We start from the raw sequence: 12,164 nt of genomic DNA, 5'->3' as shown, positions 1-12,164 counted from the left end.
TTCTCGGAGATTGCTCTTTTGGCTGAGGGCTTCATCCCTCAGTCACACGCAGTGCAGGGAATTCTGGACAGCATTGACATACAGAAATCAGTGAGGATGGCTACACATGCAGCAGAAATAACCCCATCAGCATCTGGATTAGCACTGCACATCGCTTAAAAGGCACCAACCTTGGTGTAATGGAACTGCATGGGGTCGTCAGTGGAGAGAGAGATCTTGAGGCCTTTGTGCAGGAACTCACGCAGTGGGTTTTTAGAATATTCCAGAAAGAGGCTGTTATTGCTCAGTGGAGACATGGCAATGGGCACCTGAGCGAGGTAGTATAGATACTGAAGCACTGGGCTCTGGAAAACAAATACAAAATCAGGCTTTCTTACTGATTTAGTATAAACAAAACCAATATCGCACTGAATAAATAATGTACATTGCCAAGTTTGAGTAAATTAGCACAGTAATGGAGGGTCAGCACTGAAGGAGTGCTGCACTGTCAGAGGTAGAGGAATGATGGAGTGCAGCACTGTCAGAGGGATAGTACTGAGAGAATGCTGCAAAATCAGAGCAGCAGTATTGAGGGAGTGCTGCACTTTCAGAGGGGAAGTATTGAGGGAGTGCTGCACTGTTGGAAGGTCAGTACTGAGGGAGCATTGCACTGTCAGAGGGGCAGTACTGAGGGAGCGCTGTACTGTTGGAGGGGCAGTACTTAGAGAATGCTGCACTGTCAGAGGGTCAGTGCTAAGGAAGCATTAGACTGATGGAGGGGCAGTCATGAGGGAGCGCCATACTGTCAGAGGAGCAATCATGAGGGAGCACCATGCTGTCAGAGCGGTAGTCACAAAGGAGTGCTGTTATGTCAGAGGGGTAGCCATGAGGGAACGCCGTGCTGTCAGAGTGGCAGTCATGGGAGAGTGCTGCGCTGTTGTAGGGGCAGTCGTAAGTGTGTGCCATGCTGTTGTAGCAGTAACAAGGGAGCAAAGCACTGTTGGAGGGGGCAATAATGGGGGAGTGTCATGCTTTCAAAGGGGCAGACACTGCAGTAATGAGGGAGCACAGCGCTGTCGTGGGGACAGTACTGAGGGAGTGCTGCATTGTCAGAGATGTTGTTCCTCAGGTGGGATGTTAAACTGACGGCCCCTCTGTCTGTTCAGGTGGCTGTAACATTCCTGTGGCATTATTGGAAGAAGAGCAGGGTAGCTGTCCTGGCCAACATTCTTTCCTCTACCAACATTGTGAAATTCACTGCTGCTTCTCATTGCTGTTTGTGGGATCTCACTGCACACACTTTGACTGCTGTGTTTGCTCTCATAACTTTAAAAATTAATTAATTAATTGGCTGTAAGAACTTTTGAACCTCCTAGAGGACAGTGAATGATACATTACCTAAGGAGGTAACTCAGCCTATTCTGCCTCTGCCATCTCTTTTGAGCTATCTAATTAGTCACACTCCCCTGATCTTCCCCACATCACTGCAATGTTTTCCTTTTCAACTGTCCATTCAACTCCCTTTTGAAAATTATTGTTGAATCTGCTTCCACCATCCTTTCAGGCAGCACATTCCAGATCACAACTCGCTGCTAAGAAGAGTTTCCCCCTCTGGTTCTTTTGCCAAGCATCTAAAACCTGTGTCTGTTGCTTACTGACCCTTTCTGCCACTGCAAACAGTTTCTCCTTATTTACTCTATCAAAGCCCTTTGTGATTTGGAACATCTCGATTAAATCTCCCCCTAACCTTCTCCGCTCTAAGGAAAACAACGCTCCAGTCTCTCCACATAACTGAAGTCCCTCATCCCTGATGCCGTTCTAGTAAATCTCATGTGCACCCTCGCAAAGGCCTTGACGGTCCTCCTAAAGTGCAGAACCCAGAACTGGACGTAATACTCCAGAGATGAAAGGTGTGCTATAAATTCAAGTTCTCATAAACGCTTAAGATTGTGTTTCTGAAGAACGATCATGTTTTTTATAATGTCAGAGGACAATGTGGAATTGTCAGGGTGCAAGTTCTTTTCAAATCACCAGCTGCTCTTTCCAGCAGTTTATAGTGCGCAGTCCCCAAACGCAAAGCCTGTTTGAGGTTTACAGATGAGTATCGAGTTACTAAGTGTTGTTTTGAACTCTTGCCCATTTGGAATGGTGCTAAATGATTTTATTTTATTCTGGATCTTTCACTGCATTCAGCCTGCAGTCTGTCACATCCTTTCCCCTACGCTGGAGTTAAATGAAGGTCATGAGAGAGGAAAAAAGGACACTATATTCATGACGGTCGGCTAATGCTTGAAATTTGATTACAGTTTCCCAATATTCTCCTGGCCCTGCGAGTGCTGAGTCATTTTGGGAACGACTGTCCCCGATTGGCTGCTTGTGTGTGTGAACGTCGGGTGGGCTCAAACTTCCCAGCAGGAATTCCCGGAACCGTGGGATCATGTTCAAGCCCAAGGCAATCAATGTGAAAGGTAGTGTTCCAACTGAAATCAGAACAGGGAGTCGCACATAGAAACATAAAGTGACCATTCAGCCCATCTTATCAGTGCTGGCCGAAAAAGAATTATCCAGACATTTTCCCACCTTCCAGCTCTATAGCCCTGCAGTTTACGGGTACCTCAAGTGCATACTCAAGTGTTTTTTAAATGTGATGAGGGTTTCTGCCTCTACTACCCTTTCAAGCAGTGAGTTCCAGACACCCACCATCCTTTGGGTGGAACAACTACTCCTCAACTCCCCTCTGATCCTCCTGCCACTTACTTTGCATTAACTCACATTTGTCAGGATTGAATTCCATTTGCCACTTTACTGTCCACTTGACCTGTCCATTGGTATCTTCCTGCAGTCCACAGTTTTCTTCCTCACTATCAACCACACAGCCAAGTTTCATATCATCTGAAAACCTCTAAATCACGGCCATTACATGCAAGTCTAAATCATCGAGATATACCCCAGAACCTGACTAGTACACAGGGAATACATCCAGATAATTTTCTGCCAGAATTACTCAGTGTAAATGATCAGAGTTCAAATTTGGGAAACATAAAGAGAGCAATTTGAAACCAAACATTTCTATAGCACCTTTCATGACCTCAGGATGTGCTGAATATAGTCAGACAACAAAGGACACACAATTTATTTTAGTGTTGTTCGTTGTGGTATAAATATTGTCCAGGACATTCTCCCCTGCTTTTCTTCAGATAGGTGCATGTAAAAGATCCCAGGGCACTGAGAGGTAAGACAAAAGCCTTGGTTTAACGTCTCATCTGAAAGATGGCACCTCTAACAGTGCAGCATTCTCTCAGTACAGCTCCACTAACTGTGCAGCACTGGGAGAGTCAGCCTGAATTATGTGCACAAGTCACTGGAGCGGGACTTGAACCCACAATCTTCTGACCCAGAAGTGACATACTACCCACTGAGTCACAGCTGGCGCTTATTAGTTCGAGGTGAGATGCTGTGATGCTAATGGGCAAGACTGATTTTCACAGCACCCTCTTGACTCAGTGTTGTTGCTGTGTGTGAGCGTACCTTCTTAAGATTCAGTCCATGTGAAATATTGTCCGCTGTTAGAAAGGCTGAAACCAAGTGAGTGATTGAACCAGCCTCCCCACAGTGAGGTCGGAACTGGAATGTGCTCAAACCTCGTTCCCTGAAAAAGAAATCAGTCACACACCAGTTTATCAGGAGATAAAATAACCCAGGCCTCATGCTAGCTCACTATGAGGATTTCCATCAAGCCTGCATCACAGCTCAAATCCTCTCCCTGCCCAGGTTAAAACCCTACCCGAGCGAATGAGCTCAATGGGATTCATCAGTCTCAGGTGAACCATTTTTTTCCCCATAGCTAAGCAAGATCAACTGTGATGGAAATATTTTCGGAGTCAGTGAGCTGGAATCTTCGCACTAAGATCCCTGTAGAGTTGAGGAAAACAGATCTGGGTCAGAGAAAGGTCAAACTGTGCAACCATAAAATTAGAAGCGCAGAAGGAGGCCATTCGGCCCATCAAGCCCGTGCCAGCTGTTTGAAAGCCATCCAATTAATCTCAGTCTTCCTGCTCTTTTCCCATAGCCCTGCAATTTTTTTCCTCTTCAAATAGTTATCTAATCCCCATTTGAAAGTTATTATTGAATTTGCCTTCACCACTCTTTCAGAGAGAACATTCCAGGTCATTATAACTCACTGTGTAAAAAGATCTTGCCTCTGGTTCTTTTACCAGTCACCTAAATTCTGGTGCCCAGAATTGGACACAATGCTCCAGCGTGGGTCTAACCAGTGTTTTATAATGGTTCCATAACTTCCTTGCTTTTGTACTCTATGCCTCTATTAATAAAGCCAAGGATTCCATATAGTTTTTAAACAGCCTTCTCAACTTGTCCTATGACCTTTAAAGATTTATGTACACACACCCCCAGGTTTCTCTGTTCCTGTACCCATTTAATTTGTCCCATTTGGTTCATATTGCCTCGCCTTATTCTTCTGACCAAAATGAATTAGCTCACTCTTTGCATTAAGTTTTATCTGTCATGTATTTGACCATTTTACCAGCCTGTGTCCTCGTTGTTTACTACAATTCCAAGTTTTGCACCATCTGAAAGCTTTGAAGTTATGCCCTTTATACCCAAGTCCAGGTTGTCAATATATATCAAAAAGAGCAGCGATCCCAATACCGACCCCTTAGGGTACGCCATTGTGCACCTGCCTCTAGTCTGAAAACAACCGCTCACCACTATTCTCTGCTTTCTGTCTCTCAGCCAATTTGTATCCACGTTATCACTGCCCCTTTAATCCCTTGGGTTTTAATTTAACGAACAAATCTATTGGCCTGAATTTTACCCTCGGGGTGCAACTGAAGTCAGCGCAGCTGGAAGTGGGTGTAAAAGCTGCTCCCAGCTGTGATCACACTGTAAACATGATATTACGCTGGGTGGCCAATTAAGGCCCGCCAAGCATGAAACGCAACTGCCAGTTGTTTGCTCCGTGTGTGAGGGTGGGAACGCGTTGGGTCCAATGGGGAGCCAGCGGGGTGTTCAAAACAGAAGAGGCGGCCCCCGGAAGGCTGCCAGGAGTTGTGGGGGAGGCTGAGGGAGTCGTGGCCTCAGGACCTGGTGGTCATGGAAGGCGGGAGGGAAGGTCAGGTGGGTACTCTGTCCCCCTGTTCCTCAAATGAGTGCCTGGGAGTGCTGGTCGAGGAGGTCAGTGCCAGGCTGCATATCTTAATGCCCAGGGATAGCAAGAGAAGGCCACCTCACCTGACCAAGAAGACCTGGACAGAGGTCGCTGCCCAGGTCAGTGGGCAGGATGTGGTGCGCCACACATGTGGATCCAGGGCTGCAAAAGGTTCAATGATCTGCTGCGGTCAGCAAGGGTAAGTGCAGAGATGGCGTGGATCTGTGCGGAGAACTTTAGTCGGGTTTCTGTTTGCTTGGAACGTTCAGGGGTCTAAGAGTGTGTATGCCAACTGGCACTGAAGCCTGCCCTGCCAAGGCTGGGATGACAGCACGACTGGCCTCAGCGCATTGCAGAGTGAGATGTGCCACAGTGACACAGCCCGTTTAATGCCCGGGTGGGAGGCCGGGTGGGAACCAGGAAAGGATCTTTAGGGAGATGGAGCAATAATGAGGTTATATTTCCCTGTCAGGGGAAGAGGAGTCATAACATCGTGGAGCGTCGCAGAACGGGTGGAGGAGTGTCAAACCTGTACTTCCTCATGAATCATGAGAGCAATGCACTGGAGCTGGAATGCCACCGGCCAGCTCGTTCCTCCGGCCACAGTGAGGCGGGGTCTCGGATGAAGGTAAGAATGCAGGTGACAGATGCGTGTATGGTGGGCACTGGAAACATAACGGGCTCCTCTCATCAGAAACTGACTGTCATAGCCAGAGAGCCCATTGAAGCTCCAATGCAGATGGCACCATGCAGCAGGTCTCCACTGTCTCCTCAGCCCGCCTAGCATGCATAATGACTTTGATGATCGAATTTACTGATCTTTTGCCTTCCTCCCGCAGATTCAGCATCCGTAGGAGCCACCGGTGACCCTGAGGACCCCCCATTGAGCTCCGAGGCAGACATCACACCTGCACCAGTGTCACACTGTCTCTCTGAACCAGACACCAGCACCGATACTCACACGTCGGTGGGCATTAAGTATTTGGCTCCGCAGGTAATGCACAGCGGTGACAGCAAATCATACTCGCATGAGGAGCTGGCAGAGGCAGCGAGGTCCCAGGGAGCTGATAGTGGGAGCACAGCTGGAGACCAGGACCATGCTGCGTCCGAGGCAGATGACGGGCCTCTGGAGTCGTTCATCAGGTGGCAGATGCTGGATGTCCAATGGGATGCGCGGGGAGAACTGGCGGAGATCCATGAGGGTATGCGTGCCATAGTCTCCGTCATGGAGGAGTCCATGCAGAGCATGAGTTCTGCATTGACCCTTAACACTGAGCGCATAACCTCCTCCATGGAAAGAGTGGCAACTCAGGGGGGTCTCTGCCAGTGTGAGAGATGGATGAGGCACCTAGTCTGTCTGTTGGGTGCTCGTCCATCAATGATGAACAGGGAGGTGCAAACCCACCTCACGCTAGCGGACCAGCTACCTGTCGTCTGTGAGAGCTCCTCTCAGGGTTCTCCGGACACGGTCACCAGCTCCTCTGCCCCTCTGCCAGTGGCCGCTCTGATGATGCCGTGACGACTGACGAGTGCCCAGCTATGGGGCAGGACGCACCCTCCCAGGTGGAGCCTTCTCAGGCTCCAGCGGCCAGAGGACGACCGCCAAGGACATCAGAGCCACCAGGACAGCAGAGTCAGCAGGCTGCCACTGTCAGCGATGGTGGGGTGGGGGCACAAGACGCAGCACCCGCAGATGTTAAGTTGAAGGCACCTTAAGCACAACAGGGGCATGTCACGGGTGACATTATTTGCATTTATTATTTTGACATTTGTATTAGAGATGGACACTTTGTTTGTTCTTTGTTTGTTCATGTGAAGTAACATAAACTGTTATTTTGACTTAAATGGGCTGAGTTGGTTGGATGGTTTGAATAGGTGCCAGATACAGCACAGGCTTGTAAAAGCATGGAGGTGTGTGGTGCTGGTGGACTGCGTTGGGTTTTCATTTATTGATTGTTAGCAAAGGAGACAGTGCCATTGGCCATCCATCCACTTGTACAGGAGCCACGAACAGCCTTGGTCCCTGTGAGTGCTGCAAGATGTAATCGTGTGAGCTCCCAGGGTAACGGGCACAAACTTGGAGAATCTGTGTCCTGTGGTCACAGACGACCTGAACATTCATTGAGTGGAACCCCTCTGTTTATGAAAATGCCCAGCTCACCTGCTGGTGCCTTGATGGCCTGGTGAGTGCAATCTATTCCACCCTGGATGTGGGGGAACCCAGCCATCACAGCGAAGCCTCGTGCTCTCTCTGCCTGGCCCGCCTCGTCTGTCCGGAAGTGGGTGAACATGCGGATGCATCTAAAGATAGCATCAGTCACAAGCTTGACACAACTGTGTGCAGCCGATTGAGAAATGCCGCACAGAGCCCCCACTGAGCCCTGAAAAGTACTGGAGGCATTGAAGCTGAGAGCCACTGTGACCTTCGAAGTCACCATCATGGGGTGTCCGCCCACGCAGTTGGAGGTGATTTCCGGACCTATCATGTGACATATTGCTGTCACTGCGTCCCTGGAGAGGCGGAGTCTCCTGCGGCACAGAACCTCGGACATCTGGAGGCAGTTGGAGCGCTGCCTGAACACTTTAGACGCTGGGTAGTGGTGTCTTTGGCGTGCCCTCCCGCCTTGGCCTCCCTGCACCAACTGAGCCCGTGCCTCGTCTCTGGGACGCTGCCCACACTCGCCTGGCCTCCTCACCCGCCTGCCCCTCCCTTCCTCTTCAGTGGAATGCATTGTCCCCATTAGATGGGATGCAGGGGAGCAATGCCTTGAAAATGAAGGAGCACTGTGCTGTAATACTCAGAGGAACCTTCCAGGGAAGATGAGGGCCTGATATGCTGAAATGCAGGCTCGACAATCAAAGGAGATGCCAAGAAACTCTGGGAAAACTCTGTACTCTCACAGCAAAGGACTGGTAATGACAGAGAAAGTGCTGCTGCTCTGGGGGCCTTTTATCCCATGTGCGGGTGAGGAAATGATTAAAACATGATTTCTGCCCACCTGTTTTGCGAGCTAAAATTCGCACGGGCAATGTAAAATTTTGGTCAATAGGCTTTTTAATGACCTTAATTGGCCCTTAATTGGCCCCATGCCCACTGACCTCAATATTGCACGCGTGTGCGATGACATCGGGATGCACGCCTGACCTCATTTCACCCAATTTTACATGTGTTTGGGTTGGGCATGCACCAGAGCTCGGACCGTAAAATTCAGGCCATATAGTGGTACTTTACCAAACACCTTTTGAAAGTCCACGGACATGTCAACCACATGACCCTCACTAGAACGGTAGTTACAGAAGCATCTGACTCTGTTGCAGGAGAGAATACGGAGCTGGGAATACTTACTTCCTCAGGTTGTTGAGCACCATGATGTTTGCATACATGTAGTAGAGGTAGTAGCTGTACGGTGGGTTCTGCTCCCTTGTCCACTGCCCAGGGATTGGGCTCTTTATTGAGAACATGTGAGCACTGTGCTTGGACTCATCATCCACACTGTCAAATCCCGTCACCTGCAACAGAACACAGAGCAGTCAGACAGCACAGACTCCCAGCCATGATACACAGTGTGACACATGCCCCAGTGAGGCAGCCAATTTCAAATCCCACCATAGCAATTTGAGAATTTATATCAGTTTTTAAAAATCTGGAAATAAAAACATTAAAAGTGACCATGAAGCTGTTGGATTGTCATAAAAATGCAACTGGATCATTAATGTCCCCTTAGGGAGGAAACCCATCATCCTTACCCACTCTGGGCCTTCTATGTGACTCTAATCCTACACCAAGGACTGCATTTTATGGGGGAGGAGTGAGTGGACCGCTCGTCTCTCCTCCCCACCCTTCCCCCAAAAAGGAATGTCGACTGGAAGCCAACATGACCGGAGGAAGCCCCCCCCACCCCACCAACCCCCACCCAACGGGCAGGCCAAAATGGTTGAGAGTGTGTTTTCTGCCCTTTGGTGGGAGCAAGTCCTTCCCTTAGGAGCTGCTGACCAATCTGATTGGCCAGTAGCTCCAGCTGTCTTGGCAGTGCCAGAGCTCAGTCATGGGCACTGCCAGGACTGCAAGAGGGAGCATGAAGACGATGGATGGCTGCCCCAGAAAGGCAAGTCCTGGGGTTTTGGGGAGATGGGGAGTGGGGGTGCAGGGGCAGGTTTTGGAGGGCAGTTGGCACAGAAAGAAGTGGGGCTTACATTTTGGGGAGGTACCCGAGATGCACACAGCACACCCCTGCTAAAAAGAGTTCCCCACCTTCTTTCCTGCTGTTCTTCACATAGACCATAAATAAAGGCCTGCTCACTCCCACCCACTTGCCCGTGCCAGCCACATCATGGCATGGGCAGCACATTATCCAGGTCAATAGGCTTGCTAACAAGTCTAATAAACATTTAGTTATTTATTTGCATACGGCAGGCAGGCTGCCGATTTCGGCACCCGTCCACCTCGGGTGTTATAGGGATCAGCTGAAGAAATCACATTGGGCTTGAAATGTTCACTCTGGTCCTGTCTCCACAGATGCTGCCAGACCTTACTGAGCATTTCCAGCATCTGCAGTATTTTGCTTTTAGCCCAATGATGTTTATTGCTGTGAATTTCTTGATATTTTTAAAAGCTATTTTTGTAACAAATACAAATTGCAATATTGTGATAGCTTGGTCAAGTTTCCCTTTGGGATTTGGTCAGCATGGCAAATACCACCTGCCATATCATAACCTCAGCAATAGATCCGACTGTGTAAAGTAGTGTACTAACCTGGCCTTTCTGTTTTATTTCATGTAATCCAGGCCATTAATAGTTAAACGTTTTGCCGGTTTTCTCATTTCAATTAATTTAATTGAGTTTCTTGAAGTAAATGTGGGATTAAAAACCTACCCATTTGCAGAGAGTTCAATCACAGACAGGCAGAGGATGTAACACTCTATAATACAAGTAGAATCGAATGGTGGTTTACGCACGTATTTTAAGAAGAGGTGAAGTTCGCGGTTTTCTTTGGGATTGATTGTTGCTTCAAAGAGAGGCAGGAAAATATTCTCCAGCATTTTTCCAAAACTAGGCAAGATTTTTTTTGTTCGAAATATATCGCTGGAATAGAAGTTAAAAAGTAAATGGTAGATCAGCCCGGATAATTTCACTCACTCCAGTCTCACCAATCATGTGCTTTTCATGACAATTTGGTGTGTTTTCACTACTGTCATGGTCTAATCCCATAGCCTACATGGCCAAGTGCCTTTAACAAGCATGCTTATGTGGCAAATCATTAATATGGCTCAGTGGGCAGCACTCCCGCCTAAATTATAACCGCGGGTTCAAATCTCACAGATAATCCAGCCTCACAGTCCCAGTGCAGTGCTGAGGGAGTGCTGCACTACTGAAGGGGCTGTACCGAAGGAGCGCTGAACTGTCAGAGGGACAGTACTGAGGGCATGCTGCACTGTTGGAGGGTCAGTACTGAGGCAGTGCCATGCTGTTGGAGGGTTTCTGGGATGTTTAAGATACACATTAAAGCTCTACCCCTTGTGTGATAAACCCCTCCAAGTCCATTGTTTTAGCCTAGTAACAGTATTGATCAATGTATTCATCAAGTTATCTTGACATTGCCAATAAGCTTTGTTGGGGGTGGGGGCATGGAGGGGGGTTGGTTTCGGGGGGTCCGGAGTGGCTGTCACTAGATGACAAACAAGAGATGCCCATCCAAAGTCCATATTACGTCTGCTTCCTCCCACCTCTGCACCTCCGGCAGTAACCCTTACTGCCACATACAATTACCTTAGCAGCTAAATTCAGCATACTGATATCAGACTGAGGATTGAACTTAACCTTCTGGTTCTCTGTGACTCAGGTCCATGCTCACCAATGTATTTACTCAGTTACCAGTTGGTTAAAATAGAAACCCTGAAACATGTGACTGAGGTTAGAATGGAAGACATAAAAAACAGGAGTAGGAGTAGCCATTTGGCCCCTCGAGCCTGCTCTGCCATTCACTAAGATCATGATTAATCTGACTGTGGCCTTAACTCCACTTTCCTGATTGCACCCCCCATAACCCTTGACTCCCTTGCAGATCAAAAACCTGTCTAACTCAGACTTGAATATGTTCAATGGCCCAGCCTCCATTGGTCTCTGGGGTAGTGAATTCCACAGATTAATGACCCTCAGAGAAGGAATTCATCCTCATCTCCATCTTAAATGGACACTCCTTATTCTGAAACTGTGCCCCCTAGTTTTAGATTTCCCCCACGAGGGGAAACATTCTCTCTGCATCTACCCTGTCAAGCCCTCCTCAGAATCTAATATGTTCAACAAGATCACCTCTCAGCCTTCTAAACTTTAATAAGTAAAAGCCTAATCTGCTCAACCTGTCATCATAAAACAACCACTTAGTCCCAAGAATGAACCAAGTGAATGTTCTCTGAACGGACTCCAATGCAGGAATATTCCTCCTTAAATAAGGAGACCAAAACTGCACAAAGTGCTCAAGGTGCGCTCTCACCAATACCCTGTACATTTGTAGTAAGACTTTCCTACTTTTATACTCCATCCCCCTTGCAAGAAAGGCTAACATTTCATTTGCCTTCTTAATCACTTGCTGTACCTACATGCTAACATTTTGTGATTCATGTACAAGGACACCCAGATCCCTCTGTACTGCAGCATTCTGCAATCTCTCGCCACTTAAATAATATTCTCCTTTTCTAACCTTCCCACCAAATTGAACAACCTAAAATTTTCCCACATTATACTTCACTGGCCAAATTTTTGCCCACTCACTTAACCTATGCATAGCCCCCTGCAGACTCTATATCCTCCTCAACTTGCTTTCCTATCTATCTTTGTATCAACAGCAAATTCGGCTACAATGCATTGGGTTCTTTCATCCAAGACATTAATACAGATCATTAATGTCCCAGCTCTGATCCCTGTAGCACTCCACTTTTCACAGTTTGTCAACCTGAAAATGACCCTTTTATCCTCACTCTCTGTTTCCTGTGAGTTAGCCAGTCCTGTAGCCATGCTAAT

At 47.9% G+C, this 12,164-nt stretch overlaps 1 protein-coding gene across 7 annotated transcripts in view; it reads right to left on the bottom strand.

Moving 5' to 3' along the window:
• LOC144674785 (AMP deaminase 3-like) overlaps positions 1–12,164 on the bottom strand; it is a 57,573-nt gene that overhangs the window by 5,753 nt on the left and 39,656 nt on the right. For 5 of the 7 annotated variants that reach the window (XM_078535981.1, XM_078535982.1, XM_078535979.1 and 2 more), the window contains exons 10-13: positions 10,103–10,229; positions 8,493–8,656; positions 3,508–3,628; positions 171–344 (exon numbers count right to left, since the gene is read on the bottom strand). In XM_078535981.1, coding sequence (XP_078392107.1) covers positions 171–344; positions 3,508–3,628; positions 8,493–8,656; positions 10,103–10,229 — 586 coding nt within the window. Of the gene's footprint in view, positions 1–170; positions 345–2,736; positions 2,882–3,507; positions 3,629–8,492; positions 8,657–10,102; positions 10,230–12,164 lie in introns of those variants that run through there. The other 2 variants (XR_013574634.1, XM_078535984.1) reach the window with 2 other exon arrangements.

This window comes from Cetorhinus maximus, unplaced genomic scaffold, assembly GCF_964194155.1.
Source record: "Cetorhinus maximus unplaced genomic scaffold, sCetMax3.hap1.1 HAP1_SCAFFOLD_796, whole genome shotgun sequence".
NCBI lineage: Eukaryota > Metazoa > Chordata > Chondrichthyes > Lamniformes > Cetorhinidae > Cetorhinus > Cetorhinus maximus.
The sequence above is the reverse complement of the archived record's forward strand: the minus strand, read 5'-3'. Positions and strand labels throughout refer to the sequence as shown.